The sequence below is a fragment of the Galeopterus variegatus genome, unplaced genomic scaffold (assembly GCF_000696425.1).
Source record: "Galeopterus variegatus unplaced genomic scaffold, G_variegatus-3.0.2 Scaffold1031, whole genome shotgun sequence".
Classification (NCBI taxonomy): Eukaryota; Metazoa; Chordata; class Mammalia; order Dermoptera; family Cynocephalidae; genus Galeopterus; species Galeopterus variegatus.
Genome location: NW_007727142.1, coordinates 33,581 through 52,857, shown reverse-complemented (window position 1 = coordinate 52,857; position 19,277 = coordinate 33,581). Strand labels below are relative to the sequence as shown.

The 19,277-nt window shown below is 37.0% G+C and overlaps 1 protein-coding gene across 1 annotated transcript in view; it reads left to right on the top strand.

Moving 5' to 3' along the window:
• CCDC148 (coiled-coil domain containing 148) overlaps positions 1-19,277 on the top strand; it is a gene marked incomplete at its 3' end in the record, with an annotated part of 138,654 nt that overhangs the window by 100,714 nt on the left and 18,663 nt on the right. Inside the window, exon 8 of the mRNA XM_008574311.1 lies at positions 4,442-4,582. Coding sequence (XP_008572533.1) covers positions 4,442-4,582 — 141 coding nt within the window. The remainder of the gene's footprint in view (positions 1-4,441; positions 4,583-19,277) is intronic.

Sequence of the window (19,277 nt, the reverse complement as noted above, 5' to 3'; positions counted from 1 at the left end):
TTTTTTTTTTTTTGATATGGTTATAATTACAAATGATGTGAATTACTGACTTTAGGTAAACTTCTGTGTGCCCATGAGCATTCTCATGATTCCAATATTAAGTGGAAGCGATTTAGCTTCTAAAAGCTGATGCCTTGCTCTAGGGTTTTTTCCCCAGTGTTTCTATTCTTCTCTTTCTGTCATTTGTTACTTGACATCTACAACCCATCAGCTTCTGATTACTGAACTTGCAGCTGTTTCAGGATTCTATGGTGTGTATATCCCTTTTAAAAACTCAACATAATCTTGTCATCTTTTCTGGAGAACAGAAGCAGCATCATTTAGTCTTGCAAATAACAGGGAAGGGTTAACAGGTTAACCTGGTTGGATTGGTCTGGTTATTTTCTTGATTGCCTTAGGAAACCAAAATCTTCTCTAGTTATAGAACTTTGCTTTTGTTTTTGCTTCTTTAAATCATATGACATCATATATATAAAGGTCATTCAATGATAGTTCCCCTAAGTTAGTCTTAAACAGGTTATTTTCTTGATTGCCTTAGGAAACCAAAATCTTCTCTAGTTATAGAACTTTGCTTTTGCTTTTGCTTCTTTAAATCATATGACATCATATATATAAAGGTCATTCAATGATAGTTCCCCTAAGTTAGTCTTAAACAAAGAGATGAGAAGAGTAGATCCAAAACCCAAACACAGTCTCAGTGCTCAGAAAGGCCTAATGTGTGCTAGCTTTTCCTTTCACTGGTTCCGTGCATTGCAAATCTTTCTTCCTGTTGCCTCAGAACCTTAAGACTGCAGTATTTTATTATATAAATCTCTTCAGTTGTACATTATATTTTATGATTTATTTCATTTTTTAAATAAAATTTTTGTGTGGAAAATTTTAAACATATGCAAAAGTCTGTCATCACTTAACTTCAACTCATTAGTGGAATTTGTTTCATCTATACTCTCCCATGCCCCTTGGAGAGTAGTAAGAATGGACATTGTCTCATTTTATCTGCTAGTATTTAAGCGTATATCTCTAGGATTAAAAGGACTCAAAAGAGCATAAGCACACTATTATTATAATACCTAAAAACTTCAACAATATTCCCTTAATAGCATCGACTAGCCAATCAGTATTGAAATATCTCTAATTATCTCATAATTTCTTTTCACTTTTGGTTTATTCAAGTCAGAATCCAAATATAATTCAAATATTGTATTTAATTGATACGTTTCTTAAATCTCTTTCAATCCATAGTTGTCTTTTCCTCCTTTTTTCCTGTAATTTGTTAAACTTTCTCAAATTTCAATTTTGTTGATTTCATTCCCATACCCTATTGTTTAATATGTTTCTCTGTTGGCTGAATTTCCTGTAACCTGATAGGTAGGTCTAGAGATTTGATCAGATTCATTTGTATTTTTTGGCAAGAATAGTTCATGGAAATGCTGTAGGCTTCTATCAGGAGGCAAAATACCTACTCATTTCTCTGTGGTGTTAAGATTATTCAGTCTGTTCAGTTGTCACCAGCCTGATCCATCTCTCATAGTTTCCCATCAAATGTCAGTGTGAAGTTTTTAGTAGCCATTGATGATCCTTAATTAGGATCCATTATTTCATCCATTCTTGCAATATGGTGTATTCTAATACAAACATTTCTTCTTATTTATTAAGTTTTGTTTGAAGTATTAATTTTGATGAGTTAAGTAAAAGGTAATTATTGAGCACCTGTGATGTACCAGTACTTTGCTAGACAGTATAAGAGGAAGACAGATGCATGGACTGTATTCTAAGTGTAAACAAACAATATGTTCAAAATAATTAGATAGCAGTTAGGGTATGATAAGCAAAATAAGAAAAGAGAGATGAGCACAGGTTGGAGAATGTTTCACAGAAAATGTGAAGCATTTCTCAAAAGCCACAAGCATTTTATGTAGTGGGGGAATTTGAGGGCATTCCAAGTGGGGGAGTAGTTTGGATCACTCCTTGAAGGTAAGAGAATGGCCATTTAAGGGAAGGTACAAAAACAAACCTATCCAGAGATAATATATTAGCTACGTTAAAGTGAGGCATTGGTTGGGAGTGAGAAAGTTAAAGTATTTAGTTTCTATATTGATCAATTGACATCACCATTGTGAACATTCTCATCTCATTCTAAATACATTTGTCAGAAACACTTTGGGTAAACTGGGGAACTACAGCCAAGCTCAATGTTTTGGAAATTGACTTGTCATAAATAAAAGCTCATCTGAGCTTAAGAAATGTATGATTTTTCCAAGTCAGAAGTAAATTGTAAAGAAACAGTCATGTTGATGGGTATACACAGTAATTAAAAAAATAAATCCAAGTTTACAGGAGGCTTGTGGTTCTACAGCCCAAACAGGATATTTGAAAAGGAGGGGCAGGTTCATGGGGCTTGATATGAAGCTGTGGCAAAATTAAAGATGTTGAGTCTAATTTTGGAAAGGTTGGATTGTAAGTGCACATTCAAATAGCCATGTCTTCAAGAATTTGTTAATGTAGGATTGGATTGCAGACAAAAAGATAGAGCTGATAATATAAATTTTACAGTCAGACATGTAGAAGTGATGAGCTCATCGAAGAGGATGAGCATATCAAATAATGAACATAGAGGCTGGAGGTCAGAGAGAGGATAACAGAGAATTGAGGGTGTAGGGTAGGCACAGGAAGCAGGAAGAAGAAAAGAAGTCAGCAGTATCCACTGGTGGAGAAGCAGGGGAGGGCAATGCCAGGCACTAAGAAGGAAAGAGTTCTGAGTGTGAAAAGATGGTTAACAGGGCCAGGTACCACCAGGAGGTCAAGGAACTACCCTTTGGGTATTCAGGAGGGTGACCACTGGGAACACTTGACAGAACACTTGATTTTAACTGTAGCAAGTTACAGATGGAAGATGAACTACAGAAAGGAAAGGTCTGGAAGCAGTAGGTTAGAACAAAAGGCACTGAAGATTGATTGTTAGGGATGGGGTTCCAAATAAGAAGGTAAATATGATAGCCACAATAAGCAGCAGGTGGGGTAAACTAACCTGTGCTTAGAAATCAGGAGTAGGATTTTCCTTGGTTACTTTGATAAACAGGGCAAAATATAATTTTAGAAAACTAAATTTTTGAATAATGTAAGTGCAAAAGATCTTAACTATTTAGGGTCACTAATCATATTTGCAGGATATTATTTTATTTATTTGATTTTCATTTTATATATTACCATTAATGACTAATGTTTACATCAAATATGAAAGAAATGAATTTAATTGGGGATGCTAGTATTTCCTTTTCTAAAAAGAATTTTACACACCTCTGCATTTCTCTCCTGGCTGCCTCCTCAGCCAAATGTGTACATGGACCAAGTAAGTTTTTGTTTTTATTTTGTTAGTTTCATAGGTTTCCTGCTTACTTGTTTATTGTAAAAATGTCACCCAGCACAGAAAGTTTTAAAGGATAAATTTTTTAAATCCCTAGAATTGATTCTATTCAGAGAGAACTAATAATATTATTTTGATAAACTCCCTTCTAAATCTCTTTCTATGTATAGATACACAATGCTATTTTATGTTAATGAGATCACACCGTAAGTGTGGTTTTGCATCTGCCTTTTTGCATCTAATAATATGTCGTGGACATTTTCTAGGTCAATGAATGTATAGATGTAATATCCTTTTTCAGTGGCAGTCATTGTATGAAGGTAACATAATTAAATTTAAGCCATCTTCTATTGCCAGACATATAGACTTTTTCCAATTTTTCTGTTTTAAGTATCATTGCAGTACATGTGGGTACATTTTGTGTACTTGTCTGGTTGACTATCTTCTTTGGATAAGTTCCCAGAAGTAGGGTTGTGGGTCAAAGACTATTTTATATTGTAATACATATTTAAATATAACCCAATACTGAACAGAAAAGATGTACCAAGTATACTTCTGCCAGTAGTACATATCAGTACCCAGAAAGCTTTTGTTAAATGTCTTAAAATCTTTTTTATCTTAATTCAGGCTCATTTTCCATACTTATAAAATAAGGAGGCTGAAATGTATCAGTGGTTCTTAAACTTTTTAGGGTCTTAAGACCATTTGAGAATTTTTGGAAGTTGTTTGACCTTCTTTCCAGAAAACCACATGTGCAAAAACAAAGAAATTTTTACGTAATATTTATGGGAATTCAGAGATATTTTGGAGTCAAATCACAGACTCTTTAGGACTTCATTCCATGAATGCAACTTAGGAATCTCTGAATGAGGTGATTTTAAAGTTGCTTTTTCCTTTTAACACTAAAACACACACATCATACACACAAATATCTCACAATCATGTGTACACAGAATTTAAATATGTATTTGCACAGAATTTGACATATGCTTGATGTAAAACCTCGTTTCATTAGGACCTGTGAAATCCCTTCAGAGTGCATACTTAACTGGAATGAAGTGTTTCTATTTATTTCAGGTTCTTCAATGGCGAGCTCACCAGGAAGAGGTAGCAAGACTGGAAATGGAAATTTCTGCCAGAAGAAGAGAAAAGGAAGAGGAGAAAAAGAAACTGTGGAAAAAGAAAGAATTGATGCAAAGAGAGGAGAAGAAAAAAAAAGTATAAAATCTATTGTCAGTGTGAATATGTGAGTGAATGTTACTTGCCTGAGTGAGCTTTAATTGATCTTGGTGTTTGGCATGGAATTCTTATAGGCAGTTCTGAGAACATTCATAAGAGTCTAGGGGAATCTTGCTTCAATTTATTTGGGTTTCAAAGATTTGTGGACATGGAGAAAATCCCACTTTGTTGATCTTCATGAGCACAGGTATCAGTGATTACAAGAAGTGCTGTAGATTAAAAAATAAAAGACAAAGTTTGTGACTTGTTAAGTATTGTACTAAGTAAGGACATGGCAAGGTACTGGGATACCCACTTTGTTGATCTTCATGAGCACAGGTATCAGTGATTACAAGAAGTGCTGTAGATTAAATAATAAAAGACAAAGTTTGTGACTTGTTAAGTATTGTACTAAGTAAGGACATGGCAAGGTACTGGGATAGCATTTTGGTTGATGGCAATGTGACAAATAATTGTCAAAAATGTCTTTGTTGGTAGAATATATTGTACTAGGAACAGTGCAATTCATGGAAGGCAAAAAAGAGCTTTGAAGAATTTATTTCTTGATTTATTATTTGTTAGATGGTTTTGTTTTTCATTTACTGACATTAATTTATCATTGCTTTTTTGAGCAAACCTTTATTTCACAATCTTAAAAATGTTCACCAAAACACTTATTATTAATGCCTTTAAAGTGATTGCTGATAATCTATGGAAGATAGAATACACTTGAGTTGTTTTGTGTTTTGTTTTATTTTTAATATATATGAGGTATTTATTTAGGCATTTTTATTTGTTCCCGCAATAAAAATAATAGAATTTACAATAGAAATATTTTGGTTAAAATTTCTATCAGATTAGCCAACTTTTTTTAATGGAGTTGCTGATTTCTGTGGAAATAATTCACAAAAAGGCAATTAATTTGTGATCAACACAATGGAAGGAAATCTCCTTAACTTTTACACCTGTATTGACTCCATCTGCATGATAAAAAAAAATTTTTTTTTTTCTTTTTCACATAGGCCTTTTATTCGGGTGAAATCCCAGTTGAAGTCTAATATGTGAACAGATAAAAAGGTTGCTTCCCTGGTTTAGGCCTGGTAGTAAGCAGAGAAGGTTCCAGAGCTCAGCTCTTTCAGTCCCAACTCCATACTCATATCCCCCATAACTTTTTTTATTTCTTTTTTTATTTTAACTTCTCAATATACATTGTAGTTGATTTTCATCTCCCTTTACCCATTCCTCTCTCCCTTTCCCTTTTTCTCCTCCCCCTCCATCTATATCATATCTATTCACTTGTCTTCCAGTTCAAGAAATCGTTGTGATTGTTGTGTCTCCCCCCCCATTTATTTGTTTGTCTATTTATTTATTTTTAGCTTTCATAAATAAGTGAGAACATGTGGTATTTCTCTTTCTGTGCCTGACTTGTTTCACTTAATATAATTTTCTCTAAGTCCATCCATGTTGTTGCAAGTGGTAGTAATTCATTCTTTTTTATAGCAGAGTAGTATTCCATTCTATAGATATACCACAGTTTCCTTATTCATTCATCTGATGATGGACATTTGGGCTGGTTCCAACTCTTGGCTTGTTGCAATGCTTGGCTATTGTAAATAGTGCTGCAATAAACATGGGAGTACAGGTATCCCTTTGGCATGATGATTTCTATTCCTCTGAGTATATTCCCAGCAGTGGAATAGCTGGGTCATATGGTAGGTCTATCTGTAATTGTCTGAGGAACTTCCATACCATTTTCCATAAAGGCTGCACCATTTTGCAGTCCCACCAACAGTGTATGAGAGTTCCTTTTTCTCCACAACCTTGTCAACATTTATCATTCACAGTTTTTTGGATATTTGCCACCCTAACTGGAGTGAGATGGTATCTCAAAGTAGTTTTGATTTGCATTTCCTGAATGCTGAATGATATTGAGCATTTTTTTATGTGTCTGTTCACCATTCATATATCTTCCTTTGAGAAATGTCTATTCAGCGCCTTTGCCCATTTTTTAATAGAGTTATTTGTGGTTTTTTGCTGTAAAATTGTTTGAGTTCCTTGTATATTCTGGATATTAATCCTTTATCAGATGTATATTTTGCAAATATTTTCTCCAACTCTGTTGGTTGTCTTTTCACTCTGTTGATGTTTCCTTTGCTGTGCAGAAGCTTTTTAGTTTGAAATAATCCCATTTGTTTATTTTTCCTTTGGTTGCCTGTGCTTTTCGTAATAACTTCGTATAGCATACATTATACGAAGTTATACGACCTTTTCCAGGTTTCTACCAGGGATAAGAATTGGTGATGTTTAAGGTTCCAGTTAATGCTTCCTTCTCTGAGGGGCCTTTGAATGTTCCCTGGAGACTCTGAAAGGCTGAAAACTGACCAGAGCATAAAAAAAGAAATGGCTCTCCCCTGCCGAGCCAGTGAGGAGTTGTATTTTCAGATGGGCAGCCCTCCTGTGCCTGGTCTGCACACTCCTGGGGCTAACCCTGGGGAGATATTCATGAAGTCTGTACCCACTGCTACTTCCTGGAGTGTTTCTCCTATGTTTTCTTTAAGGAGCTTTATTGTTTCAAGATGTATATTTAATTCTTTAATCCATTTTGAGTTTATTTTGGTATATAGTGAGAGGTACAGGTCTAGTTTCATTCTCCTACATATGAATATCCAGTTTTCCAGCACAATTTGCTAAAGAAGCTGTCTCTTCCCCAGTGTGTAGACTTGCTGCCTATGTCAAAGATCAGATGGCTGTAGGTGTATGGGTTGATTTCTGGGTTCTCTATTCTATTCCATTGATCTGTGTGTCTGTTTTTATGCCAGTACCATGCTGTTTTCATTATTACATCTTTGTAGTATAATTTAAAGTCAGGTCGTGTTGTGCCTCCAGCTTTATTTCTTTTTGCTCAGGATTGCTTTGGCTTTGCATGGTCTTTTGTTATTCCATATAAATGTCTGGGTAGTTTTTTCCATTTCTGAGAAAAATGTCATTGGAATTTTGATGGGCATTGCATTGAATATGTAGATCACTTTGGGCAATATGGACATTTTCACAATGTTAATTCTTCTGATGCAAGAGCATGGGATATCTTTCCATCTTCTTGTGTCCTCTTTAATATCTCTCAACAGTGGTTTGTAGTTCTCTTTGTAGAGATTTTTCACATCCTTGGTTAACTTTATTCTTAAGTATTTTTTTATTTTTGGTGGCTATTGTAAATGGGCTAGCTTTCTTGATTTCTTTTTCTGCATGTTCACTGTTGGAGTATAGAAATGCTACTGATTTTTTTTTATTATGTATGCTGCAACTTTGCTGAAATCATTTATCAACTCTAAGAGTTTTTTCATATACTTTAGGCTGTTCAATATATAGGACCATATGATCTGCAAACAGGGACAGTTTGACTTCATCTTTTCCAATCTGGATGCCCTTTATTTCCTTCTCTTCTCTGATTGCTCTGGCTAGTACTTCCAACACTATGTTGAACAGGAGTGATGAGAGTACCCATCCTTGTCTAGTTCCTGTTCTTAAGGGAAAAGCTTTCAGCTTTTACCTACTCAGGATAATATTGGCAGTGGGCTTATCATATATGGCTTTAATTATGTTGAGATACTTTCCATGTATACCTATCTTGTAGAGAGTCTTTATCATGAACGAATGTTGAGTTTTGTCAAATGCTTTTTCAGTGTCTATAGAGATGATCATATGGTCTTTGTCTTTGATTTTATTGATGTGGTGTATCACATTTATTGATTTACATATGTTGAACCAACCTCGCGTCACTGGGATGAATCCCACTTGATCATGGTGTATAATTTTGTGTATGTGTTGCTGTATTTTGTTAGCTAGTATTTTATTGATGAGTTTTGTGTCCATATTCATCAAAGATATTGGCTTGTAGTTTTCTTTTTTTGTTGTATCTTTGTCTGGTTTTGGTATCAGAGTGATGTTTGCCTCATAGAACGAGTTTGGGAGAATAACCTCTGTTTCAATCTTTTGGAAGAATTTGTAGAGAATTGGTATCAATTCCTCTTTGAAGGTTTGGTAGAACTCTGCAGTGAACCTGTCTAGTCCTGGGCTTTTCTTTGTTGGGAGATTTCTGATAACAGCTTCAATCTTTTTTATTGTTATTGGTCTGTTCAGATTTTTTATATCTTCTTGGCTCAGTTTTGATAGTTTGTAGGTGTCCAGAAATTTATCTGTTTCCTCCAGATTTTCAAGTTTGTTGGCATATAGTTTTTTATAGTAGTCTCTAATGATTCTTTGTATTTCTGAGGTATCAGTTGTTAACATCACCTTTTTCATTTCTAATTTTTTATTTATTATTTTTTTTCCTTTTTGTCTTTTTTCGTGACCGGCAACGGATCGCAACCCTCAGTGTCGCGCCCGTACCGGACCGGGACCAGCAACGGGATCACAACCCTCGGTGTTGCGCCCGCACCTCGCTCAGCCAGTGAGCGGCTGGTCTGTATGTGGGATCCGAACCCTCGGCGGGAGCACCACTGTGCTCCCAAGCAGCGCACTGTAGCAGTGCACCACCGGGCTTGCCCAAGATAGGATATATTCTTACTTTATTAGAGCAAAATATTTTAAAGTTTTCTGGAGACTTCTTCTTTGACCCATGTGTTATTTATAAGTATGTTGTTTAATCTTTAAGTGTTTCAGAATTTTCCACCTATCTTTCTAGAAATCTTTATTGATTCCTAGTTTAATTTTATTGTGGGCTGAAAGAATACTTTATACGATTTCTATTTTTTTTTAAATTTGTTAAGGTCTTGTTATAGCCTAGATTGTGGTCTATCTTGGTGAATGTTCAGTATGAGCTTGATAAAAATGTGTATTATGCTGTTTTTAAGTGAAGTTTTCTAGATATACCTATTTTATAGACATAAACACACACACACACACACACACACACACACACACACACAGATGGCCCCTGAACTAAAATTTCTTGACTTTCTGATGGTGCTTTCAGCTGTGTTTATTAATGATGAGAACCCATACAACCCATAAAACCATTCTGTTTTTTACTTTCAGTATAGTATTCAATGAATTACATGAGATATTCAATACTCTATTATAAAATAGGCTTTGTGTTTTCATTAGTTTCAAGAAATTTTTTGATTTCCTGTTTAATTTCTTCTTGGACTCATATGTCAATAAGTAGGATGTTGTTTAATTTCCATGTGTTTGTATAGTTTCCAGAGTTTTGCTTGTAATTGATTTCTAATTTTAATCCATTGTAATCTGAAAAAATACATGGAATAATTCCAATTTTTTAAAATGTGTCGAGACTTGATTTGTTACCTAACATGTGGTCTATCCTGGTTAATGTTCCTTGTGCTGATGAGAGGAATAAATATTCTGAGGTTGTTGGATGGAATGTTCTATAGATATCTGCCAAGTCCAGTTGGTCTAAAGTGTTGTTTAGATCTTGTGTTTCTCTATTGATTTTTTGCCTAGATAATCTGTCCAAAGTTGAGAGTGGGGTTTTCACATCCCCTGCTATTATGGCATTAGTGTCTATCTCATTCTTTAGGTCTAATAGTGTTTGCTTTATAAATCTGGCTACTCTGATTTTGGGTGTGTATATATTTATAATTGTTATGTTTTCTTGATGGATAAATCCTTTTATTGTTATATAGTGGTCTTCTTTATCTCTTTTTATGGTTTTTGGTTTAAAGTCTATTTTATCTAATATAAGAATAGCTACTCCAGCTTGTTTTTCATTTCTATTTGCATGGTATATCTTTTTCTATCCTTTCACTCTTAGTCTGTGTATCTTTACAGGCAAGATGAGTCTCTTGAAGGCAGAATATTGTTGGGTCCATCTTTTTAATCCAGTCAGTCTGTGTCTTTTTAGTGGGGAATTTAATCTTTTTACACTTAAAGTTATTATTGAAAGGTGTTGATTTACTCCTAGCATTTTATTGTTTTTGTTTAGATGTCTTAAGTATCTTTTGTTCCTTTCTTTCTGATTTCCTGTTTGTGTTCTGTGTTTGTTGGTTTCTTGGGGTGGAGATAAACTATTTTTTCTGTTTATTGTTAGCATTTCAATATGGTGGATTTTGTTCTTTCTTGAGTATTCATGGCAGTGATGGTTGTTTTCCAGGTATCAAATCCAGTACTCCCTTGAGAATTTCTTGTAAGGATGGTGATGTGGTAGTGAACTCCTGCAGTTTTTGTTTCTCTGAGAAATATACTATTTGCCCTTCATTTCAGAAGGACAGCCTTGCTGGGCAAAGTATTCTTGGCTGGCAATTTTTGTCTTTAGAATATATCATCCCATTCTTTTCTGGCTTTAGGGTTTCTGCTGAAAAGTCTGATGTTAGTCTGATTGGGGCTCCCTTATAGGGGACTTGATGCTTCTCTCTTGAAGCTTTTAAGATTCTCTCTTTGTCTTTGAGTTTTGCCAGTTTGACTATAACATTGTCTTAGAGAGGACCTTTTTGGGTTGAATATATTTGGGGATCTTTGGGCCTCCTGAATCTGAAGATCTGTGACTTGCCCTGTATCAGGGACATTTTTTGATATTATTTCATTGAATATGTTTTCAATGCCATTTCCTTTTTCTTCCTCTTCTGGAATACCAATCATTCAGATATTTGAGCTCTTGAGGTTGTCTGTTATCTCTCTTAGGTTTTCCTAAATTTTTAAAATTCTTTTTTCTTTTTGGTCTGCCCATCTTCAAGGTCAGAAATTCTCTCTTCAGCTTTTTTCCTTTTTTGTCTTTTTTCGTGTCCGGCAACGGATCGCAACACTCAGTGTCGCGCCCGTACCGGACCGGGACCGGCAACGGAATCGTAACTCTCGGTGTTGTGCCCGCACCTCGCTCAGCCAGTGAGCGGGAACCGGTCTGTATGTGGGATCTGAACCCTTGGCGGGAGCGCCGCCGCACTCCCAAGCGACGCACTGTAGCAGTGCGCCACCGGGCCGGCCCGTGTCATACTTTCTTGATTTTCCATATATCTGTTATCTTTCCTTTGGTGTTCAGTCACTGTGGAAGTGGGTATCACAGTCCACTCATTCCACCCTGATGTCTGGCCGGGATCCCAAAGGGACTGCCAATTCTGGGCAGTGGTGACTGGCCTGGCTGGAGGTCCCATGGTGCCTGCATGTTCTGGCATGGCTGACTCAGGGCATTTGCGCCAAGTGGCTCTCGGGCCTCTCTGTGCGGCAGGGACTAGCCTGGGCTGGGCGTCCTGTGGCACCTGCCTGTTCCAGTGTGGCTGACTTGGGGCATGTGGGCCCAGCAGCTCTCGGGTCTCTCTGGGCAGTGGGGACTGTCTTGGGCTTGGGGTCCTGTGGTGCTTGCCTGTTCTGGTGTAGCTGACTCAGGAAGTGTGGGCCCAGCAGCAATCAGGCCTCTCTGGGCGGCAGAGACTGGCCTGGGCTGGGGGTCCTGCAGTGTCTGGCTGTCTGGCGCAGCTGTCTTGGGGCTGTGGGCCCGGCAGCTCTTGGGCCTCTCTGGGAGGTGGGGACTGGCCTGGGCGGGGGTCCCACAGCATGTGGCTCCTGCCTGTTCCAGTGCTGCTCTTAGGCCTCCTGTTGTTGCTTTTTGATAGTTGTATATTGGTTGATTTATGGGAGAGAGTGACACTAGGAACCATCTCTTCTGCCATCTTGACTGAAAGGCGCCTTAAAATATTTTCTTTTGAAAAGCTGTTTGCAGTGCTAAGAATGACTGATTAATTCATAGTCATTGGTGGGCAAACTTTTCGTTTTTGTGAACATTATTGACATTTTGGACTAGGTGACCAACTAGGTCTAGAAGTTTATCCTTCAAAGCTGAATATGGGGGATAAAGGAACTATGGATTTTTTATTTTTTTTTTTTAGCTATAAGCCAGTATTTCTGCATTGCATTATATTTCAGTTGTCATTGTTCCTGATTGATTTGTTTTGTGCCTTTAAATCAGCAAATTGGTGTAGAGGCAGCATGTGTGAAAAACAACATACATAGAAGTTATATGATCATTTGACAAAGTCAGCTGCTAAGAAGATATAATTCACAGTTCTTATATTTTAATTCAAGAAGGAATTCAATTTCCGCTTCTTAGGAAGTAAGTTCAGTGGTTTCATTAGGTCCCACAAAGTCAGCTGCTAAGAAGATATAATTCACAGTTCTTATATTTTAATTCAAGAAGGAATTTAATTTCCGCTTCTTAGGAAGTAAGTTCAGTGGTTTCATTAGGTCCCCGTCAAGAGAGTTGATGGTTAAAAGGAATAATTGCATGGACCTCAGAAACTCATAAATATTGATCATGTTTCAAATAATGTAAGTGAATGATATATCTCTGTGGGGGAACTTACCAATTGTTTACTGTTATGAAAGTACAGTATTAGAAAGGCAAATCCCTATAGTTTTGACATCTACTTGGGCCCTCATAGTATTTTCTCTCTATGAATTAGTTTTACCACCAAAAGTATTGTATTTTTAAGCACAGTTTTACATGTAGCATCAATTTAAATGCTATATAGAGAGATTTAGATACTGTTCCATTCTCTGGGGTTTGTAAAGATGGGAAAATACACACATTAACTCAAGTATTGAGAATGGGAATAGGTGTATTTAATTGTGGAAATTAAATTTGAGTTGGGGAATTGGCATGGTTACACAGGAGAGGACGAGGGCGTTGCTAGGGGTCGTCTTTGCAGTCTGTAGGCTTTTTGGGAGTAAAAGAAAGGCATTTCAAAGGACAGAAGAGAGATCTTCCTGAGCTCATAAACACAAAACAAACAAACAAAACACCAAACAGAGTAATGGAAGGAATAATCAAGCAATTATAATGGCTACGGTTATCAAATGGCTAACCCAAGTGCAGCTTACAACAAGCAGGTGCTTCTGACTGAAAGAATGAAGGCTGAGGAGAATTTCAACATAATTAGTCACAGGTGTAAACTAAACTTCAATATCCTCTGCATATTTTAGAATGCAGGATTAGATCTGTACCTATGAACACTAAAGAAGTAAATGTTAAAAAGATATCAAGGCTTCCATACTTAGAATGCATTTTTTTGGCCCCTGGTTACATTTTAGTTGGCTGCAAAAAGAAGACATACCCTTCCCTGGGACCAGTTTGTACATTAATTTCTAGTGTTATTTCACTATCCTGGTCTTTATAATGAGAAACATTATATGAAATGCCCTATCAAATGTTTTGTGTTATATATAGCGTATAGGGGACATTACAGTGTTTTGAAAAGCCCTAAGCCAGATTTGTGATAAACCCCCAGCAATTGGGTAGGACCAAGGCATATGATTTATTTCATTTATTTTTTCCCTTAAAAAATATTTTTAAAGTAGAGCTTGATGTAATAAACACATTAATACCCATCACCTAGCATTGAAAATATTACTTTTGTTTTACACTTTTAAAATTTAAATGAAAGAGTATATTACAGATAAAGTTGGGAGTCCTCTTTTGAGGTCTAACTCAGTACCACTTTCCTTCTTAACCTTCCCAGAGGTAATCATGATCACGAATTTTATTTCTATCTTTCCAGGCCAGATATTAATTTTAATATATTTTAACATATAGATTGTGAAATTTTTCATGAAAAGTATCATACCATATTATTCTGCAGCATGTACATTTCATTCAACCTTATGTTATTGAGATATACAAATGTTAATGCACATAGACCTAGTTCACTCTTTTTAATTGCTATATAGTGTTCCGTAGTAGGAATTTATTCATTCTTAGTGGTTGACATTTAAATTTCTAAAGTTTTATTCTTGTAAACCGTGCTGCAGCGGCTACCTGGTACCTGTCTACTGGTCCATGTGTTCAGGGCTTTCTCTAGGGTACATCTAGAAGGGGAATTGCTCTGTTGTAGGATTTGTATACTTTGAGCTTTATAAAATTTTTCTCAGCTTAAGATATTACAAATTTGCTTTTTGACTTTGCCAATCTGATAAATGTGAAAAATAACTTGTTAATGTTTTAATTTGTATTCCCATGATAATGTGTGAGATTGAAAATCTTTTCATGTTTACTGGACAGTTTTCTTCCTCTGTGAATTGCTTATTCATACTTCTTATCCATCTTTCTATTTTTTTCTTCATTAACCTATATAATTTCTTTATAAATTCTGGTTACTATTTCTTTTTGTCAGTTATATGGGTTGCAGATATTTTCTTCCATCAGTCATTTGCCTTTTAATTTTACCTGTAGTGTCTAGAGTTTCCTGAGAATTTAAATTTATCAAGTAATCAAAATTACTAAGCTTTTCCTTTATGAACTGTACTTTCCCTTACAAACTATGACCTGATAATGACAGAATCTCTACAGACAGCATTTATGTTTGCCTCTGCTGAGGGCCATATGCATTTTACTGGTCTGGGACCAGTCTGTATATTAATTTCTAGACTTGGGACACTGTGCTGTGAGTCTAGAGTGTATCTGACTTAGCACTCATGACAGCACCAGCTTGAGGTTCTACACTTGATCTCTTTCCTCCTCTGGTCCCAAGCAGAAAGTAATTCCCCTTGCCACTTTCTTGGGGAGATTTTACTGGTCTGGGACCAGTCTGTATATTAATTTCTAGACTTGGGACACTGTGCTGTGAGCCTAGAGTGTATCTGACTTAGCACTCATGACAGCACCAGCTTGAGGTTCTACACTTGATCTCTTTCCTCCTCTGGTCCCAAGAAGAAAGTAATTCCCCTTGCCCCTTTCTTGGGGAATGACTGTGGTACATATAGTCCCTCTTTTGTGTCTGGACAAGTCCTATGTGACTTCTTGCTCTTTGTAAGTAGCTTGGTTCTAGCTCCTGTGTGTGCACATGTCCCACAGCCACTAGCTATTCAGAGTCGTATTAAGTCCCAGTTTCCCCTCGAGTTCTTCGGCTTCAGCTTCCTCTCACTGTTCTGACTTTGGGTCTATATTTATTTTTGGCACTGGGGCGATCTGTGTATGTGTGCGTAGTGTGTAGTTGTTGTGTTATAGTTTATCCAGCATTTCTATGTGTTTGAGGTAGGAAAGGAGATTTCCGTGTCAACTCAGACATACTGACCAAAAGTTCTGGCTACCTTTATGTATACTAACCACAAACCTAGATTCTGTTTGTTTTATTTTATATGTAGGAGACAAATTTGTTTTTTTCAGAGTTTAATAGCAGCTTGGCAGAAAATCTGGTAGGCAACTCCCCCAACTTGAGACATGCTGCTTTGCTAGCTGGTAGTCTGTTTTTCTCCATAAGCCGTTTCACCTACCTGACTTTCTCTTCTCATAAGTCAGCAGCAGTAGAGATACAGATACTATGCCACGTGTAAAACCCCACCATAGGATTTCTGAACAAGAGATCATGTTCCTCCTAATTCTTCTCCCCAGCAATTTGTGTTTAAGGGCCTGTTTGCTGGACTAATATGTTAGTTTGTATCCAGTACTGAAGTTTACCCTTGTAGGTGCCCAGCTCCTTAGATCACTTTGTCCTTTGTGCTTTAAAACTTTAGTTGAATATAATACTCATAATTTTATCTCAAGAGTCAAGGAAAGTTTTGATTCGTAAGTTGTTAGATGCTATTGGTAATTTTTCAGAAGCATCTTTCTCTTTTTGAAATTATTGTCATGATAAAATCAAAAGATGACGCCTTTCCATAAATGATTCCTAGGAGCTTTCATAAGAAACAAAATTGCTATGCTAGATGGACCTTAAAATGACTGATATGTAATATTGGTCTCCATACTACTCTTTCACTAGATGTGGCTTTTTGGGTAGTTTGAAAAATGTAAAAATTGCTCTGCATCATAGAGTTTTAGGAGATTTTGTTGCTGTGTGATGCCTAGTCCAGAGTTCCATTGGATCTGAGGCCAGGATAGTTCCCGCCTAGCTTCCAAAATAGAGACTTTAAGCAAGGATCACACAAAAGAAGGCATATCCCTTCCCTGGTCTAGCATTTCTCAATTCTTTCCAAATTTAGCCGACTCCTAATCCAGCACTGCAGACCACCCCCATTGTACAGTGGAGGGGTGGGGAGCATTATCNACAGTTTTCTTCCTCTGTGAATTGCTTATTCATACTTCTTATCCATCTTTCTATTTTTTTCTTCATTAACCTATATAATTTCTTTATAAATTCTGGTTACTATTTCTTTTTGTCAGTTATATGGGTTGCAGATATTTTCTTCCATCAGTCATTTGCCTTTTAATTTTACCTGTAGTGTCTAGAGTTTCCTGAGAATTTAAATTTATCAAGTAATCAAAATTACTAAGCTTTTCCTTTATGAACTGTACTTTCCCTTACAAACTATGACCTGATAATGACAGAATCTCTACAGACAGCATTTATGTTTGCCTCTGCTGAGGGCCATATGCATTTTACTGGTCTGGGACCAGTCTGTATATTAATTTCTAGACTTGGGACACTGTGCTGTGAGTCTAGAGTGTATCTGACTTAGCACTCATGACAGCACCAGCTTGAGGTTCTACACTTGATCTCTTTCCTCCTCTGGTCCCAAGCAGAAAGTAATTCCCCTTGCCACTTTCTTGGGGAGTGACTGTGGTACATATAGTCCCTCTTTTGTGTCTGGACAAGTCCTATGTGACTTCTTGCTCTTTGTAAGTAGCTTGGTTCTAGCTCCTGTGTGTGCACATGTCCCACAGCCACTAGCTATTCAGAGTCGTATTAAGTCCCAGTTTCCCCTCGAGTTCTTCGGCTTCAGCTTCCTCTCACTGTTCTGACTTTGGGTCTATATTTATTTTTGGCACTGGGGCGATCTGTGTATGTGTGCGTAGTGTGTAGTTGTTGTGTTATAGTTTATCCAGCATTTCTATGTGTTTGAGGTAGGAAAGGAGATTTCCGTGTCAACTCAGACATACTGACCAAAAGTTCTGGCTACCTTTATGTATACTAACCACAAACCTAGATTCTGTTTGTTTTATTTTATATGTAGGAGACAAATTTGTTTTTTTCAGAGTTTAATAGCAGCTTGGCAGAAAATCTGGTAGGCAACTCCCCCAACTTGAGACATGCTGCTTTGCTAGCTGGTAGTCTGTTTTTCTCCATAAGCCGTTTCACCTACCTGACTTTCTCTTCTCATAAGTCAGCAGCAGTAGAGATACAGATACTATGCCACGTGTAAAACCCCACCATAGGATTTCTGAACAAGAGATCATGTTCCTCCTAATTCTTCTCCCCAGCAATTTGTGTTTAAGGGCCTGTTTGCTGGACTAATATGTTAGTTTGTATCCAGTACTGAAGTTTACCCTTGTAGGTGCCCAGCTCCTTAGATCACTTTGTCCTTTGTGCTTTAAAACTTTAGTTGAATATAATACTCATAATTTTATCTCAAGAGTCAAGGAAAGTTTTGATTCGTAAGTTGTTAGATGCTATTGGTAATTTTTCAGAAGCATCTTTCTCTTTTTGAAATTATTGTCATGATAAAATCAAAAGATGACGCCTTTCCATAAATGATTCCTAGGAGCTTTCATAAGAAACAAAATTGCTATGCTAGATGGACCTTAAAATGACTGATATGTAATATTGGTCTCCATACTACTCTTTCACTAGATGTGGCTTTTTGGGTAGTTTGAAAAATGTAAAAATTGCTCTGCATCATAGAGTTTTAGGAGATTTTGTTGCTGTGTGATGCCTAGTCCAGAGTTCCATTGGATCTGAGGCCAGGATAGTTCCCGCCTAGCTTCCAAAATAGAGACTTTAAGCAAGGATCACACAAAAGAAGGCATATCCCTTCCCTGGTCTAGCATTTCTCAATTCTTTCCAAATTTAGCCGACTCCTAATCCAGCACTGCAGACCACCCCCATTGTACAGTGGAGGGGTGGGGAGCATTATCAGGGAAGTCAGGATACCTCCACCGGGTATGTGACCTTCTGCCTTACCTCAGAGATGTTTCTGGGGAGGAATCTATCACTTTACTAATTTTCAGCCTCTTATGACATCATACCAGTAAATATCACAAGACCCAGGCTTCAGTAGGACCTTGGCACTTGGGTGTTCTCTCATGTCCTCAGGTGATCTGTCAAATACCTAGAATTACATGCATCCTACAGATAACCAGGAAAGAGAGGAAACAGTCCAAAACAAAAGGTGATAGGCTATCATAAACCGAATAAAGACTAGAGGACTGTAACAGTGCTTCTTCTCAGAAGACTACAGAAACTCTGTGCTGAGGAGGAGTCCAGAGTGCCTCCACAGTTCAGATGAAAGCCATTCTCCCAGTGTGGGAATTTGTGGGTTCTTATGAGGGCAACTTATCATGAAATCATAAAATCTCTTCTCCAATGTTTCTTAAACTAATGGTATACTGATCTAAAGAGCCAAGAGTAGAAAAAAAGGTTGGCACAGAAGAATGATTTTTTAAAAAGCCAAAAAAACCCCAGTCTTTAAAACTCTGCTTCTTCAGGATTGTTGGGCTTTTAAAGGGCCAATGAATAACCCCTATAATAAGCAGGCTTCTAAGATGGTCCTGAGATTCCCTACACCCAGAACTACAAATACTGCGGATTTTACTCCTGTAATTAGGTTAGATTATATGGCACAGAAGACTTTTAAAACAGGGAGCTTAACTGAATGGGTCTGACTTAATCACATGAGCCCTTTAAAAGCAGAGAGTTTTCTCTGGCTGGTTGAAGAGGGGTAGTCAGAGATTTGAAGCGTGAGAAGGACATGACCTGCCATCAATGGCTGAAAGATTGAGGGAGTTGCATGGCAAGAAATATGGGTGGTCTCTACG